This window comes from Nansenia antarctica, assembly GCF_963989245.1.
Source record: "Nansenia antarctica genome assembly, chromosome: 2".
Classification (NCBI taxonomy): Eukaryota; Metazoa; Chordata; class Actinopteri; order Argentiniformes; family Microstomatidae; genus Nansenia; species Nansenia antarctica.
The window spans coordinates 52,281,487-52,299,432 of NC_137675.1; the positions used below are offsets into that span (position 1 = coordinate 52,281,487).

The following is a 17,946-nucleotide window of genomic DNA, read 5'->3' on the forward strand; positions in this document are numbered from 1 at the left end:
GTTTGTTTAGCTTCGCAGCATCCCTGGCACAGATGTTTCCACCCCAGCAGGCCACCGCGAAGAACAGAACGCTGGCAACCACCGACTGATAAAACATTTGCAGCAGCTTGTTGCAGACACCGAAAGACCTCAGCCTTCTCAGGAAAAACAGTCTGCTCTGCCCTTTCCTGAGAAGAGCCTCGGTGTTGTCAGTCCAGTCCAGTTTGTTATTAATTTGTACTCCCAGGTACCTGTAGGAGTCCACCCTCTCGACTTCCACCCCCTTGATGGTGATGGGGGCTTAATGACCACACGACCTAGGTCGGTGGAATTTGTTGTCGGTACAGCTCATAAACAGTGTCAAAGAACATACACACATTGTACATGACATGAACACACATAACCACAAGACAAGACAGAACATATTTACAATTGACAATTTATACAGTGCAGTGAGTCAGGTGTTGAGAGTCCTTATGGCAGAGGGGAAAAAACTGTTTTTGAAGCGGGATGTTTTGGTGGCCAGGGATCGGTAGCGCCGTCCAGAGGGCAACAGTTGAAACAGGTGGTGAGCAGGGTGGGAGGGGTCAGAGATAATTTTATGTGCTCTATTTGTGGTGCGTTTGAGATATAGTGATTCAACTGATGGGAGAGGGGTGCCGATGATCTTAGATGATAAGTGTGGATCATTTTCGGGGAAACTTCCAACGTTATTTTCACGCAGCTCGGAAGTTATTTGAGTGGTGTGCGATATAATTGTTTAAAAGTTTGATAACATTGACTTCAAACATCAGTCAGTTAGCTAGCAGCATCTCAGGAGGGTATAGTTCATTTTGGCGCCATTGTACTTTTACTCGATGGGGGGATTTCTGCATGCCAACCAAAATGAAACTATGAGGAAAATGAATTATTGCTTTATTTAAATTGTTAAAAACCGAGTTACAATAAGTACATTTGTCTCAGTAAGAGAGAGAGACACTCATCATTGTAAATAAAACCATCGAGGTTTTCGACGATGTAAGTGACGATGGACTGATTTCTTCTTCTGAACCAGTTCTAGCGAATTTACCTAACATTAGCTTGTAAACTGTGCAGCTTGTATGGTCTGGCACTCTATAAATCACGGTGTCTGACAACACACAGGGATGAAGTTAGGTTGGGAATCGCAAGGTAACTCACGTATTGATAACCGTACAATATTTTGCCCCCCGTACCAGAGTTAAAGGGAAGCCTTGTTTTGAAATATAATCGTTCCAGACTTTAGATGTCGTATCTGTTTTTCCCCGCTTTGCGCCATTTCAGCCATTCATCTTCTTAATTTTGATAACATCACAACATTCTGATAGAACATCGACATGCTAGAAACACATAACTACACATAATTAGATTATCACACAGGCCCAAACGCGAACACATCCCAAAACGAACGTATTTACAAAAGTCTCCCTTACCAGTAGCCTATGGCAAAGGAGAATAGTAAATCCAATCAACAAATGATGAGTATGTTGTGATCATTAAACTGCTGTTTATTATATCGAGTGGGTACTTTAAAACGTAAAGTTTCATGTTATGAAAAAAACCGAGTCTACGAGTGGTTTCGGCTGCATTCGTAAATTCGCTCTGGAAATCTGATCAGCAGTCATGGAATGTCTCTGATCAAGTAATCAAATTACTTGTTGTTGCTACACGTGCGTTGTGTTGTGGGTCTGACAAAACATCCGGCGGGAACAGCTTCTTCTTCTGTGATGTTAAATGGCAGCTTGCACCCGAAACGCAAACATGCATGGATATGTTTTATTCCATCCGGATCGGTCATTAAAATCACTGGGGTCCTAGGGTGAAAAAATATTACCGAGGTCCTCGGGTAATTTATATGCCATCCGGACAGGGCTATAGACGGGCCTCTCGGCAGGGGCATCTATCTGGGGGGGGGGGGGGTCCGGAGGGCCTCAAGCGCAGTATCTGCTAAAAAACAACAACAACATCAACCTCCCAGAGCTGAAAAACAACTTTTTAAATTACTCCAGGCTACTCACCATGCTGAAGTGATCAGTAGATCTCTGGAAACAGGACAGTTTCCAGTGGGAATGATGAGACAAGTTAATAGATTAACATTCTTTATTAAACCCTCATCTCCCCATCCTGACACAAACCACAGAGTCAAACTCAACACAGATGAGTGGATGTTTAACAACTTGAACATCCTCAAGGACCATTATGACACTGTGTTACCCTAACCCTAACCCAAATTCGTGAAGCGTTCCTTATTGCTCTCTACATATCTCTCCATATCTCCCACAATGCATTGCGGTGGTGTTTGAGGGAAAACAGACAATACACACAAAATCTCATCATATATCCATGATATCTGTATATATTTTGCTGATCTTTTCTGTTGGGGGATAGGGTAATGTTGAGGTGTCTTGCTGAGGCCCGTTTGAGGGCTGTGTCGAGTCCGTTTCACTCCCCGTTCTTCTCCCCGCGGCCCCGGGCACCCGCCTGTCCAGTGGTGGGGTACAGCTGGCCACTCACCCCAGTGGGACGTCAGCAGTGACGAAAGTAGTGACGAAAGCCATGCAGAGAAGCCCTCAGTGAATGTCCACACACTTGGTGTGTTCCATCAAGACAGAACGTTCACTATTGTTCCAAGAGAATTTTTTTTTTTTTTTTTTTTTTAAAGGTTTTGTGTTTTCTAGAGGTTGTGTGTTTTATGAAATCATTGTGGTTATATTGGTTTAGTTTCATCTGAAATATTCTTAAGGTTAACCTCTCTTCCCAAACTAAGGTACTGGTCCAGGTAGAAAGGATCCAAACTTTGGCAAAAAAAGATGGCACTGTTAATCTGTGGCCGTCTCGCGCTCCCTAATTCTATGCACTATTACTGGGCTGCCAACATTCAAAAACGGATTTACTGGTTAAAAAACCCTGAGGCTAACTGGTGCAAGAGGTGCAATCATGCTATTCATGATTGAATTCATGCCACTTTTTCATACCACAAATCTGTTCCGGTATCGTCAGGTCCGTCACTTCGTATGTACAAAGTTTGAGTCCCAGGCTCAGAGGTGGCTGACATTTCTTTGAACAGTGAAACAGTGAAACACCATGTCTTTAAACAGTGACACAGTCTCCAAGTCAAAGTCCATGAGGTAGGCGGAACTGGAGGTGAAGCTGGCGGGAGACTGGTGGGAGCTGGCTTTAGATAGGATGAATTCATCCTGTGCTTGACTTAGTCTGATCCAGCTAAAGGTGGTGCACAGAGCCCACTAAAGGTGGTGCACAGAACTAAATCTAAACTACATGAAATGTACCCTGATTCCGATCCCAAATGTGATCATTGCGGCAGTCTACAGGCAGACCTCTCACATGTGTTCTGGTCTTGCCCAAAGGTGGGAACATATTGGTCTTTCTATTTTTTTTATGTCTTCTTGATATTGTTGAATAACAGTTTACAACCTTGCCCGTTACTGGCCATTTTCAGGGTGCCAGTCTGTTCTTGTTATTATTATTATTATTATTATTATTATTATTATTACTTTAATTGTGGTTAAAACTGGGACAACTTCAGTTGTAGTGAATGTGGAAAATCGGGACATTTTAATGCTTAACAGACATTTGTCAGGACTCGGGACACCCTACTCGGGACAATCCCTGACACCCCGGGACGTCTGGCGGTAACATCTGGCCCAGGAACAGTTTACAAAATGTGCTTCACCTGAAATCAATCACACTAGCTAGTCAACTAACAGAGCTTGTTTTTTGAGCCTGCTAACAATGTAGTGTTATAGTTAACTAGGTAGCAGTGGGGATTACTCACCGAATCCATTGCATTGCAGCATTTTGGCTTGACTAGCGAGTTTGTGTTGTGATTTTCCACAACTTTGAAATGTATTTCCGTGTTTCAAAATGTCTGAACATTTTGATTGGTTGCCCAAATGACCAGACCGTGTCACATACCATGATGTCACGATTTCAAAATCACACAGAAATAAAATGAAGCATTTTCATGTATACCACAACTTTTTTTTCAATCTCCTGAGGCGCTATTCTTCTCACTTTTGCTTTACCATTATCCTGGTGAATAAAAACTGACCTTACAGTTATGAATGGTTTACTGTTACAAACTTGAGTAGCCTAGTCTAGAGGGCTACGGCTGCCTAGTAGTCTGGTAAACTAGCCTGTATGTTTTGATTTGAGTTGTAAGAGCATGCGGACCGTGCTGCATATGATGTAACCTGGGGAGGCAGTTGGCTACTCACCTGGATCCAGACACGCTCCGTCGAGACACAGCAGTCGGCCAGCCCAAGCAGGGCGACACATGATAATATATAACACGCAAAACAATCCCAAAGAATATTATAATATCCAATTTAAGATATGAAAACAAATCCTGCATTCTTCGACGGCCACTGAAAGAAGAAGCATTTTTTTATGGTCCACTTTAAACATCTTTTACTTTAGCAAATTACATTGCATAGACATTCTTGTATAAATGTGTAATCATTGCATGTAATTATTGCTTCAGATTTGTATTCTGTTTTACTTATTATGAAGCACTGGCGCGTCACATTTGACCGCAGGTTTTTGTTTCCAGTAGGCAAGGCCTATGTAACTGCACCAATTATGTCCATGTTATATTCAATATGTCAGTTCTTTAAAACACAAAATGGGGTATTCTAATGATTCTTTAGTCCTGACTAAACACAACTAGATATATGTAACAGAGTTGGGAATGTATGTTTAGTTGTGGTGAATGTAGATGCGTTTCGCCGTGCTTGAGCAGCCCTGGTTGTTGTTGGAGCCCCCCTTTGGAGTTTGGGTGTACTGCAAGTCTGCGCGTTCTTTTGTCCATCTGTTGTTGCCGTACTTACGGTGGCACCAGAACATGGCTGCCATCTTAATGGGTATGTGCGCATGTAAAATGCTCCTCGTGTTTTGTTGTTTGTATGGAGAATCTTGTAATGTAGGGTGAAAATGTTGGTGTAGTACTGTGCTGTTTGTTTTTACATGTATTGTGATGTATTGTGATGATGTGAAACAGAACATTTATTGTATGTTATTTTGAACGCGCAGATTCACAAGAGTTGCAGACCAGAGAAGAATTGTGTTTCTATATGTCTTCTCTGCAGGTATGTTGCTCCACATGTTGTTTGTAATTGTTATTTGTAATGTTTGAGGGAAATTTGTGTTCTTTCTGTAAACAAATTATCCTGATGTGAAATATACATAGACGGTGGCACCAGAAGATGGCTGCCATCTTAATGGATTCACAAGAGTTGCAGACCAGAGAAGAATTGTGTTTCTATATGTCTTCTCTGCAGGTCAAATAAAAGAATTGATGGAAAGAAGGTTGCCTGTTTGACCATCGTTACACTGGTGCCGTGACATGTCGATCTCAAGATCAGCTGAACGCCGATCTCCGTGGATGCTGCGTGGATGCCAGGTCTTAGTGTGATAGATCAAGTGTGGTCAGAGTATTATAGTAAATGGTCATTCAGTCTGAGGTCTGTGATTACATCAGTTTAAAAAGTGCTTTGATTGTTTTGGTTTTTATGTCCTGCTGTAACTTTATATATTTTTTAAACATTATTATTATTATTATTTTTTTTATTCAGTAATATTACACAACGCAAGTCTGTACCACTATGGCTCAGAGGCCAGGTTTTAATGATGAGATTTTTGCCAGTCCAGTGTTGCCTATGGGGAGGGGTGCATGGGGGGCATGTCAGAGCTTTTCTGACAGTGCTGTCATCGGTGGGTTGAATAGTAGGGAGGTGGGGTGTTCATACATCGCATTCACCTCTCAGATCACAGGCCATTCCGGCTCCCATTCAGACGAGTGCCCCCCAGTCAGTATCAGAAGTTGCGCCAAGTACTGAGTGAGATGGAGGAGAAAGATATAATCAGGAAGTCAACCAGTGAATATGCATCTCCGTTGGTTCTTGTATGGAAAAAGAACGGAGATCTCCGTATCTGTACAGACTTTCGCTGGCTGAACAAGAGGACCCTGAAGGATGCTCACCCTCTCCCTCACCAGGCCGACTGCTTAGCTGCACTTGGAGGTAACTCCTTGTTTAGTACTATGGATCTAACCTCAGGGTTTTATAACATGCCACTACACGAGGATGACAGAAAGTACTCTGCCTTTACAACACCTATGGGCTTGTATGAGTATAATCGCCTCCCGCAGGGCCTCTGTAATAGTCCTGGGAGCTTCATGCGTATGATGACTAGCATTTTCGGAGACCAGAACTATCTGAGCTTACTGGTTTATCTGGATGATTTATTGGTGTACGCCCCTGATGAGAGGACAGCTCTGGAACGCTTGGAGATGGTGTTCAGTAGACTGCGTGGTCATAACCTGAAATTGGCCCCCAAGAAGTGTTTTTTTCTCCGGAAATCCGTCAAATTCCTCGGCCACATAATTAATGACAACGGTGTGTTGACTGATCCCAGCAAAGTTGAGAGCATCGCAAAGATGACAAGTGCTGACCTGATGGAAGCGGACGGTGTAACCCCCTCACAGAAACGAATCAGATCTTTCTTGGGGATGATCAATTATTACCAGCACTTTGTGCCTAGCTTCTCCGCTATTGCAAAGCCTCTCTTCTCTCTGTTGACGGGCCAGAAGAGAAAAGGGAAGGTGAAACAGTCCAAACAAAGGTCACAAAGCAGGAAGTTGAATGTTACTGACTGGACCCCCGAAACGGAGCAGGCTTTCCAGAAGCTGAAAATGGCGCTGGTTGAGACGGCTGTCCTGGCTCACCCTGACTTCAGCCGTCCCTTCATGCTGTCAACGGACGCGTCCCTTGATGGCATCGGTGCTGTCCTGTCGCAGATCCAAGAGGGTGAAGACCGAGCGAGGCCAATCGCATTCGCCAGCAAGTCCCTCTCTCAGTCTCAGAGAAACTACCCAGCCCATCGGTTGGAATTCCTAGCCTTGAAGTGGAGTGTCTGTGACAAGTTCAGCCATTGGTTGAAGGGGCATGATTTCACTGTTTGGACGGACAATAATCCATTGACTCATATCATGACGAAGCCCAAGCTGGACTGCTGCGAGCAACGATGGGTGGCTAAGTTAGCGAGCTATAACTTCGACATCAAGTACGTGCCAGGCCCACAGAATGTTGTCGCTGATGCCTTGAGTCGTGTGCCTTTCGTCAAGCAGAGAGTCAGTCACAGATTACTTGAAGAGCCTTACAAGAATCTCCTCTCCGAAGTCCAGGATGTGTCGAGTGCTTCTGTACAGGACGCCTTCCGGTCGTCCAATGATAGTGGTGACACTCCACGCCAGGCAGAGAGTTACGCTCAAAGTGTCCCATCACCTCTGCATGTCCACGCTCAGTCTATGGAGATGGATGAAGTGTCTGTTGTTCTACAGTCATATGACGATCTGTGGGAGGTCGGAGCAAGAACGCGCGCTGTAGCAGTCTTGCACCATTTGCCTCAGTTAGTCCCAGGTGGTCAGGACTCACTTCCTGCTTACAGTGAGAAGGAACTCCGGGATGAACAGCTCAGAGACAGGACTCTCTCTCGAGTCTTGTACTATGTGGAGAGACATCGGAGACCCTCCAGGAGAGAGAGAGATAAGGAATCAGTCACAGTCATGAGGTACCTGAAGCACTGGGAGAAACTTGTTGTGAGCAATGGGATACTCTACAGAGTCTCGAGGGATCAAGTCGTGAAGTCAAAACGCCGCCAGTATGTGGTTCCTGAGTCTAAGAAAGTTGAAGTTCTGAGAGGTGTTCATGACCATGCCGGCCATCAAGGTCAGTTCAGGAGTCTTGGCTTGGCCAGACAGAGGTTCTTCTGGCTCAACCTCGACAGAGACGTAAGAGACTACGTCCGTAACTGCCAGCGGTGTATTGTCAGTAAGACTGTTGAACCTGCTGCGAGGGCGCCTTTGCAGAGTATCACATCAACCAGGCCACTTCAGCTGGTTTGCATTGATTTCTGGTCAGCGGAGGACTCAAGGAACAAGTCAGTTGATGTGTTAGTTGTTACTGACCATTTTACAAGAATGGCCCAGGCATTCCCCTGCAAAGATCAGTCAGCCAAACAGGTGGCGAGAGTTCTATGGGACAAGTTCTTCTGCGTCTTTGGGTTCCCAGAACGTATCCATAGCGACCAGGGAGCTAGCTTCGAGAGTCAACTAGTGAGTGAGCTGCTCAGAGTCTCCGGTGTCAGAAAGTCGCACACAACCCCGTATCACCCGATGGGTAACGGTAGTGTGGAACGTTTCAATAGAACTCTCGGTAACATGATCCGAGCGCTTGAACCAGAGGCAAAAATCAACTGGCCGAGGCGTTTGCAAACTCTGACGTTCATGTACAATAGCACAGCGCATGAGTCAACTGGCTATGCACCTTTCTATCTGATGTTCGGGCGTACTCCTCGTCTCCCTGTCGATATACTCTTCCGGACAGTCCTGAATGATCCAGCTGTGGTCAGCTACGACAAGTATGTGATGTCTCTCACGAAGGATCTGAGAGAAGCTATGGTCATAGCCCAGGAACATGTCATAAAAGAACAGCACCGTCACACAGAGCTCTACAACAGACGAGTGAAAGGGCCCACCATTGATGTCGGAGACCGTGTGCTGTTGGCGAACAAGAGAGAGAGAGGAAAGAGAAAGGTGGCTGACCGTTGGGAGTCTACTGTATACACTGTGGTGGATAGGAACTCTGAGACTCACACATATAGGATACAAGACACTGTCACTGGACGAGAGAAGGTAGTCCACCGTAATCTATTGATGTTGGTGAACTTTCTGCCGGTGTATGATATGAGTGTGATCTCTGACCCAGTTTCATCCCTGTCTGCTGTTCATACATCAAATGAGCCAAGTGGCATGTCCGTGTCGGAAGTGGAACAGGATTCCTTGCCTGGGGAAGTGAGTAGAGGAACCGGGTTCGAGTCGGAGAGAGTGGATTCCTGTCCTGGGAGTGAGGGAGGGGAGGTTGAAGACATGGAGTATGGGGGAAGAGCTGTTCGGGAGAGGGATGTTCCCTTGACTGTCCCAGAGCCCACGGATCCCAAGGGAAGAACCCTAGAGTGGGTCACCCAGTTACCATTCCCTGACCACTCACGGACAGAGGCTACTAACACTGTAGTGTCTTCAGTCTCGTTTGCCCCTCAGAGGGTCCCCGAGCAGATGGCTGAGGAGCAAATGGTAGATCAGTCCATTAACTCTGATTCTAGATTTGTGGTTAGCGCTGATGATTGTACTGATGTTTCTGGTAACACAAATCAGACAGATGATGCTAGTGACACACAGCGTACTGACACTCTAGCTTCTGCCACACAGTGTGAACATCCTAGTACAGTCACACAGGTCAAGTCCAAGTTTGGTCGCCTTATCAAACCAGTTGACAGATTGATTTATACTATGTCAGGACAATACATTATCCAAGACACTAAGTCAAACATTCGAGCTGTTTGTAGGTCAGTGTTCCAGGCTTTCCACAGTTAGATAAGCCGAAGCTCAGTTCAGTGCATGTATACACTGTGCACACTGACATCCTATGACATATAGGTTTGTTCGTTATTCTGATTGTTTTATAAGAGGTTGTGGCCTCTTGAAGGCTAGTAATACACAGTGAAAAAAGGGTCTTGTGGGGTGTAGAACGCATCCTACCGCCAGTAGTTGGTTGGAGAGATAGTTTACCTCTCTTTCCACTTCATCCTTATAGGATACTTTTCAAGTTGGCTGTCCTGTCCTTTGGTGGCCCTATGTAATAGTGTAAAAAGTAAAAAGTAGTATTTAAATGTATAGTTGCTGCTCAAGGTTGGCGAAATTCAGGGGAGGTGGGTGTAACAGAGTTGGGAATGTATGTTTAGTTGTGGTGAATGTAGATGAGTTTCGCCGTGCTTGAGCAGCCCTGGTTGTTGTTGGAGCCCCCTTTGGAGTTTGGGTGTACTGCAGGTCTGCGCGTTCTTTTGTCCTTCTGTTGTTGCCATACTTACGGTGGTACCAGAATATGGCTGCCATCTGAATAGGTATGTGCGCGATGTAAAATGCTCCTCGTATTTTATTATTTGTGTGGAGAATCTTGTAATGTAAGGTGAAAATGTTGGTGTAGTACTGTGCTATTTGTTTTTACATATATTGTGATGATTTCTGTATAGTTTCGTCCACGGATTGTATGTTTGTGAACATTTATTGTATGTTATTTTGAATGCGCAGATTCACAAGAGTTGCAGACCAGAGGAAGATTTGTGTTTTATATGTCTTCCATGCAGGTATGTTGCTCCACATGTTGGTTGTAATTGTTATTTGTAATGTTTGAGGGAAATTTGTGTTCTTTCTGTAAACAAATTATCCTGATGTGAAATATACATACACGGTGGGACAACCAGAATATGGCTGCCATCTGAATAGATTCACAAGAGTTGCAGACCAGAGGAAGATTTGTGTTTTATATGTCTTCCATGCAGATCAATAAAAAGAATTGGTTGAAAGAAGTTTGCCTGTTTGACCATCGTTACACATACCTGCATTCTTATGAATATGTTGTTTTTGATGAAATACGTGCTTTAGGGAGGGTATTACGTTATTTAACATGATGGCATATATTTACATGTGAATAAAATATTACTAGAAAAGTATTATCATTGTTGTTATTTGTATTTTGTAGCTGTGCAGCCAAAAAGGCTATCGCAAGTAACGTTATTTATACTTATAATATATACTATACTATATATTATATTAGTTTACTCAAAGATCTACGATATCGTTTTTGGCGGCACGGGGTTGCCAGATTTCTAATCTAGCACGACTGAATGACCAGCCAAATTGTACACACGTTGTATATCCACGGTCCACTGTCCATCTGGCAACCCAAAATTAATATTTACTCTTCTGTAGGCCTACGTGTATGTAATTTACCGGTAACCTGAATGGATGAAATGGATGACGAAAAGCTCATAACTTGTCAACCAGTCAACCTGACATCTTCAATTGTGGATGGAGCAATCATCTATTTTAACGGTTTGACAGTCAAGGGCAATATATGAACATCACCATCAGCCAGCCACTACACCTAGCCCACAGCTGCCACTATACACATTACTAGATCTACGAATTACTGCATGCATGATTTATTCCTGTGTCATGCCACATAGCTACACGGCCCATCTCACATACAAGACGCCTATATTACATAATAATAACAATCGAGCATGTAGGCACAATATTGTAGCGCGAACGCAGGAACATTCGCTGCCGTGTAGTGGTGAGCACCCGGTCTTGCTGACCGCCCCTTGTAGTGGAGTTGTGTGGTGTCCTATGGCCTCGTGTCGGCCCGTATGGTTATGCTGTGGCTCGATATGAGCGTGCTTCTATGTGTGGCTTTATGAGCGTGCTGTGGCTCCAATAGAGCGTGCCTTTTTTGTACACTGTTTGTAATGGTAATTAGGGAAAGCAGCTCTAACTTATTGAACTATGCCGTCCTCCGAATCTATGTCCGGCTGATCATCGCCCATAATAATAAAGTGGCTTTTATAATACACCTTTCTGGCTGTGTGTTTTGTGCGCTCCCTCTCCTGACATTTTACCAATACCCCTAAATCAGGGGACCCACAGATTTTATCACAATATGTCCAGTTGTATCTTGTAGAAATTGTGGAAGCAAGGCAAGCAATATTGGTAGAGCCTATTGTAATCAGCCTGCCTGGTCCGACTACGTAACAATAAAGTAACAATTGAGAATGGAATGTTGTGGTGCAACAAAATCTCGCACGCCGTGTGCATTGGGATGAGATGTTTTATGATTTTCTCATAGACTTCAATGGTGTGAGTTGAAAATGGAATTTTGCGGTGCAACAAAATTGCATCGCACGCCGTGTGCATTGCAATCGAATGTTGTCGTGCGTTGGCCTTAATAATCAAATTATGTGGAATGTATATTTTTTTAATCTTGTTATATGTATTAAGATGTACAGTAGCATTAAACTAGAAGACATGTTTTGATGCTGCTTATGATTGCATTCCGTAGTCCCTCTCTGGTCCGTCTCATCAACATAATTTGTTTTGATGTAGCCAAGATCAATGGGAAATGCCTGTTTTTGTGGAAAAGCACATAACAGAGCTGAACATGGATTCTGGATGGACATACTGCATCTAATTTCCTATGGATGTTCAAAGGGGAAAGTGAAATGTGTGGTTACTTTTCCCCAGAAATTGATGTTCTGAAGTCAATGTTGTGCTTGTATGAAAGATATGATTTGAATTCACTATGTTGGCTGATAAGGATAATGGAAGGAAGTTTAGACAGTAAAACTACATATATGTTACCTATGGTTGCCAGCCAATGCCCTCTTACTACTGAGTCAACTCTCTTTATTTATGACAACCAGACTAGTGCAGAACACAAGAGGCAGATGGAGAGTAAAACCCAAAGCTGGGTGTATTTATTGATTCCGGGGAATAGGGGCAGAGCTTCTATAGTGAAGCAGGCAGATCAGGAGGGTCAGCAAGCAGGGCAGGCAGGTAGAGAGGGCAGGCAGGGCAGGGCAGTGCAGGCAGAGAGGGCAGGCAAGTTCACTCCAAAGTGCTCTTCAGGTAGCTGCTCCCCTCTCACAGGTAGTAGAGGAAGTCATCCAGGTTCATGTTGGGCTCTCTGTGGATGCTCTGTCCCACCAGGAAAGCAAGCTTGTGGGCATACTGGCAGGGTGCAGGCACTCGGATGATCCCCTGAAATAATTGGGGGAGACAAAATCAACGACAATTTATGCATCAAAAAACAACTTGCATGCCTGAAATGGGAAAACCATATGTAAATACAGTATGTTTGATTTCATAACCAATATGGATACATCAGTAGGTTTAAGATGTGTTTCAATGTGAACTACACCCTGTTCATGCCTGCATTTGAATTACTGACCAAGAGAATAGTTTAAGCAGACTTTTACCCTGTAATTTTGTGCATTTGTTGTTTTCATTATTCTAAAGTAGACATATCCACACACAAAGAATCATGTTATAAAACAATCTCTGAGTAAATATATCTCGCTTTGAATGCCCTGATGTTCCAAACTCCCAAGATCCCCCCCTCTCTCCCCGTCACAACAGACGTCACGTTTTGATAGCTATGATGCAGCTGCACACGAAATAATGAAAGTTCGGGTAAACCTCCCCTTTAAAACTACTACTGGTAAGACAACCCAGCATACCTGCCAGTTGAAGTACATGTGGCAGAGTTTGTAGGTCAGTCGCTGCATGTGGTCAGGCTTCAGTCCACTGCTGTCATACACCACATTGTAGTGGGTTGGGGAGACGCGTCCCTGTCTAACAGCTTGGCTGACAATGAAGAAGTCGTACCTGAAAATGGGCGATTGCAACTGTAGCCACCGTTTTAAGACTGGATAAAGCAGACATAGCACATCTCTGAAAAAACAACATATTTTCTGAATTGCGTATTGAATCGATACCATTCTGGGCGGGTGACCTCAGTGTCGATGACTGTTCCAGGGGGTGGGTTGGCCATCTTGCCGCCAATTTGGGCAAAGAACCTGGAACTGATCCGCTTCTTCACAACCACCACTGTGAGTTTGGGTCTAGGAGGGGAAGAGAGAAAATACGATCAGAATGATTGGTGATTGAATGTGTTAAAGGGAACCCTGGTTATTAAGACACAGTGTTTCCTCTATATGCATTGATTCGTGGCGGGCCGCCACAAATACATTTTCTCCGCCACTAATTGATTCAGGCTGCGCAACGAGAAAGGCAGCGAGGAATTATGATCGGAGAATAGAAAAAGAAAAAGCAGATTTAAGCTAGATTTAGGCCGCTTTCAGACCTACATTTCGTTCCGATTTTGTTCCGATGTTGCAATTAACCTCGTCGGCAACGCGCTTGCAAAGCAATTTTGTGATTGGTCAGAATTTTGCGGATTTCAGGAAATCCCTCTCCTCTCCCTTCGCCCGTCACCGGTCCCTTTAATCCCGTATCCTAACCGAAAATGCAACATCAGCGACGACTGTGGGTTATTGCATTTACTGCTGTTCTCTGGTTCATGTGCTTATACCAGTGCTCAGTATACAAGTATTTTAAATGAACATTCGTAATGTAGTCTCTGATGTTCATGGTCAACTAAATCAGGCTATTTTGTGAAACAAATAATGTTCCCGCAAATGGGTTAACCGAGCAGCCTCGCACCTAACGCTAGCATCGAACTATTCATAGCATAAACGTTGGTAAATGTCATAAACGACACAGTATTGGCAGGGGAAAAGAAGGGGAGTCGAATTTTTATTGACAACGAATGCTGGAAAAACATGCAGCTAAAATTCAGGGAACATTTGGACAATAAGAGACACAAGGTGTGGTCGCATGGTCTAATTACAGGGCAATATGCGCGGGGCAAAAATTATCTATAGCCTCTAAAATCACCATGAACAGAACGGCAGAGGTACGGGTAAGCAGGGCTCATGTCGGTGTCATCAAAGGTAAAAGTTGGTTTTCTTTAACTCAGCTGATAGCATTACCTTGCTGTTGGTTGTTTACCGAATGCTCCATCTGACTGTCACACTGTGATTTTACTTGTGTAAACAGTTAATGAGTAACGTTAGACGGTTTTGTGTGTGTACTCTCTTGTAGGCTTGCAATACTTTGTATTGATGAGCTGATCTTTCATTGTGACTGTCAGTCGCAAGTTTATATTCTACGGATGTTGTTCAGTGCTGTATGCGCGTTCCCGGTTCCCTGTGTACTTCATCTTCGATGAGCTGATGATCTTTCTCTGTGTGTGTGTGTGTGTGTGTGTGTGTCTTGGGCGTATCTGTCAGTCACATGTATATGTTCAGTGCTGTATGCGCGTTCCGCATGTTCTGCTGCAGCTGTAGGATATCTTGGTATTTGATCACCTTCTATATAAAAATCACCGGTTCGTTTTTTTTTTTTTTATGTTGCCACCCTTTAGTTTTTGGTGAAATTACGTCTTTGTTTTGAGCGCCAGTGCGCGTTTCATGCGCGTGCAATTTTTTTTTTTTTACCACTCCGCCAATAATGTGAAAAATCCTAGAGGAAACACTGAAGACATGTAGGCCTTAATACGCTCTAATTGCCATCTCGTACTAAAATATGTTGGTAGAAAGACATGAAAAATGTTGATTATGTTAGAAATCCTCAATTAAGGTGTAGGTCCTTAAGGTCCTCTTACGTGTAGTCCTTTCCCATGGTGCTGATTGAGTCCATGATCTGTGGCACTTCGTAGTTGACCACACTCTGCAGCATCCCGTCCCCCACTCCGTCTCTGTAGATAATGATGCGTGAGGGCAGGCACTGGTTGTGCTTCAGCCAGGCCTTCAGTGCACCTGGGAAAGAGAGCCTGCACTTAGGATACTAGGGATCATTCTCATGCTTCTCTGAGGGATTATGTTGAAAAGAAGACTTGGAAGAGATTGTTACAATGTGGCAGTCAGTGGTCAATTTTGATATGGTATCTTATTTGAAATGCTTTGTTGTTTCATTGAACTTGCCTTGCAGAGCCACTTTCAAGCCATCCATGATCTCCTGACCACGGCTCTGAACCACACACTTGGAGAACCACCTGGAAAACAAGAGGAATCAGTTGGTACTGGCTACCAACATTGGTGGTAAAGAGCACATTCATAACCCAAGGCCATGCTTCTCCATGCTCATCCACATACCTGGACATGCCCTTTTATGAGACTGGCCACCAGAGCTCCAATGGACCTCTTCCCTGCAGCTATGTCGTGGTAGCAGTCAATGCCCACGATCATCAGCTGCTGGAGCTGTGAAACAGAGGCAGGTGAAGTTACACCATACAAAGTTTTGTTTAGCACATGCTTCTATTGAGATACATGGTGTGGAACATAAGATTGTGGATGGAGATCACATAGGTGTGAAATGTGTGGTTGTAGAAATAGAACACGCTGTAGAAATTGTACCTGCACCCATGTGAGGTAGTCAGTCAGATAAATGTTATCCACATTAAAAAGGGAAAGTTTACCCAAAATTCATGTTCATGTGTATTTCTGGTCAATCCATAATGCATACCGTCTCAAACTATCATAATTTCAAAACTTATCATAGCTATCAAAACTCAAAGTCTATGTTTACTTCCTAAAAAAGCCCCAGAGTTAATATAATCTGGAATCGGGAATCTTGAGCAATTTGGAACATCAGGACTGATGACGGCATTCAAAGCGAGATATCTTGACCGTTTATATATATATCTTCATCGTTTTTAATGTGTCTATTGAATAATGAAAACAACAAATAATAAAATTCCACTTTAAACTTATCATGAGCATTGGTCTGTATGTGCACAGCCTTTTTTTTAATATATTGGGCCCCAACAACATTTGTGACTTTGGGTTTATTTCAATTCACTGTGCGACTTACTGGGATCTCCACACTCCAGAGCTCTCCTCCCATCTTGCAGTTCATCTGCAGGGCAATCTTGGTGGCCACAGTCATGACGACCTGTTGGCGGGAAAGGGTGCGAGCCAACACACACTGGCTGGGGGTGGGACAGTCCACACACAGGTACTTCTTCACACTGTCATACTTATCCTTCCTGTTGCTGGGGAGGATCACCACCACCTGAGGAGGTAACACACATGCTTTAGTCCTCATTCAACACCTAGAGGTGGTTACCTGGACACAGATTAAGACGATTGCTAGACATGTTATGCTCAGAGACTAACCATCTGGGTGGTCTCTGTAACGTTGTGCTGCAGAGACTCCTGGCGGTCCTCGTACTCCACCCTGTACACAGACCAAAACTGTCAAAGCACTGGGACATCTAACCAATGGGACTTCCACTGATACTATGTTCATTTTGAGATAACACCCAAGTATGATTGGCAAAGAATACTCAAGGCTTTGTAAAACACCTGTGGTACAATACTGCAGCTTAAAGTGCTCATTAACTCAAGCTTGGAACCTTAATTCTAGCTGTGCCCATTCACAGCTGGACTCACCGTTGTAATTAACTTAGGTATCATATGTTGCTCCCTGCCACTAGGTGGTGCTATAGCACTGTGTGTGTGTGTGTGTGCCTCCTTCCAGTCTCCTCCAACCCAGAGTGAGAACTCACATAACAGGCCTCTGCATGCGGATGCCCATGGGTGGGGACACCTTATTTAAGCCGTCCAGGAGGGCGTGGGCTACGTCAGCGTTGCGGTGGGTAAGGAACATGATCCAGTTGTCCAGTGGCCGGCTGCTGATCAGGGGGATCCCCCTCATTTCTTTGGACCAGTCTGCTGCCCAAGCGATGTACTCGTACTGGAAGACAAAAGAAAAAGGAAAAAAAAGTTTTTGAGTTTGTTGCAATCACAGATTATGACATATAATTATGCATATACATGCAAATACATGACCAGCAAACATTCTTGTTTGGAGCTAGATCAGTACATGTTGCAGTAAAACAGAAATGTTTAGCAAGAGCTTCAAACTGCAGGTAACAAGTACTGTAATAAGCCACACTGAAATAATTTCTGATGTATTCAATACCCAGGGCTTAAAGTGGGAAAAAATCCTGTGCCTGAAACTTTTTCTTGGGGAGGGGGGTCACAGTTTGAGATATTGGGAGAGCGGGTACAGAAGACAGCTTCTTGTCTCAATGTTTAAATGCATTAATACTATTTTATAGTCAATACAAAATATATGTCTCAATGTTAAAATGCATTAATACTTTAAATGAATGTGCAACAATACTATGTGCAATATCACAACCCTTGTGTACATAAGGTTCAGATATAGGAAAAGTTAGGATATTTATAGCATAGCATAGAGTACAGCACAGTGTTTTATTGTATAGTATAGTAGTATAGTAGATAGTGTACATAGCCTTTATTTATGTAAACCAGCTCTTTTCCCTTTTTTATTTTACCCTTGGCCCTCGTGTTTTTAGTCTTTTTCCAAGCACCAGGGGAGCCCCCCCTCCTAAATTTCGTTGTATGGTACCTGTACTGTATTAATGACAATAAAGACCATTCATT

General features: G+C 43.7%; 1 protein-coding gene across 1 annotated transcript in view; it reads right to left on the reverse strand.

The window, feature by feature from the left end:
• Nucleotides 1–2,100: 2,100 nt before the first annotated feature.
• LOC308150258 (uncharacterized protein) overlaps nucleotides 2,101–17,946 on the reverse strand; it is a gene marked incomplete at both ends in the record, with an annotated part of 103,083 nt that continues 87,237 nt past the window's right edge. Inside the window, 9 exons of the mRNA XM_080523109.1 lie at nucleotides 2,101–2,121; nucleotides 13,150–13,297; nucleotides 13,408–13,533; nucleotides 15,138–15,291; nucleotides 15,457–15,527; nucleotides 15,638–15,732; nucleotides 16,346–16,546; nucleotides 16,651–16,711; nucleotides 17,043–17,230. Of these exons, the coding sequence (XP_080379235.1) occupies nucleotides 2,101–2,121; nucleotides 13,150–13,297; nucleotides 13,408–13,533; nucleotides 15,138–15,291; nucleotides 15,457–15,527; nucleotides 15,638–15,732; nucleotides 16,346–16,546; nucleotides 16,651–16,711; nucleotides 17,043–17,230 (1,065 nt within the window). The remainder of the gene's footprint in view (nucleotides 2,122–13,149; nucleotides 13,298–13,407; nucleotides 13,534–15,137; nucleotides 15,292–15,456; nucleotides 15,528–15,637; nucleotides 15,733–16,345; nucleotides 16,547–16,650; nucleotides 16,712–17,042; nucleotides 17,231–17,946) is intronic.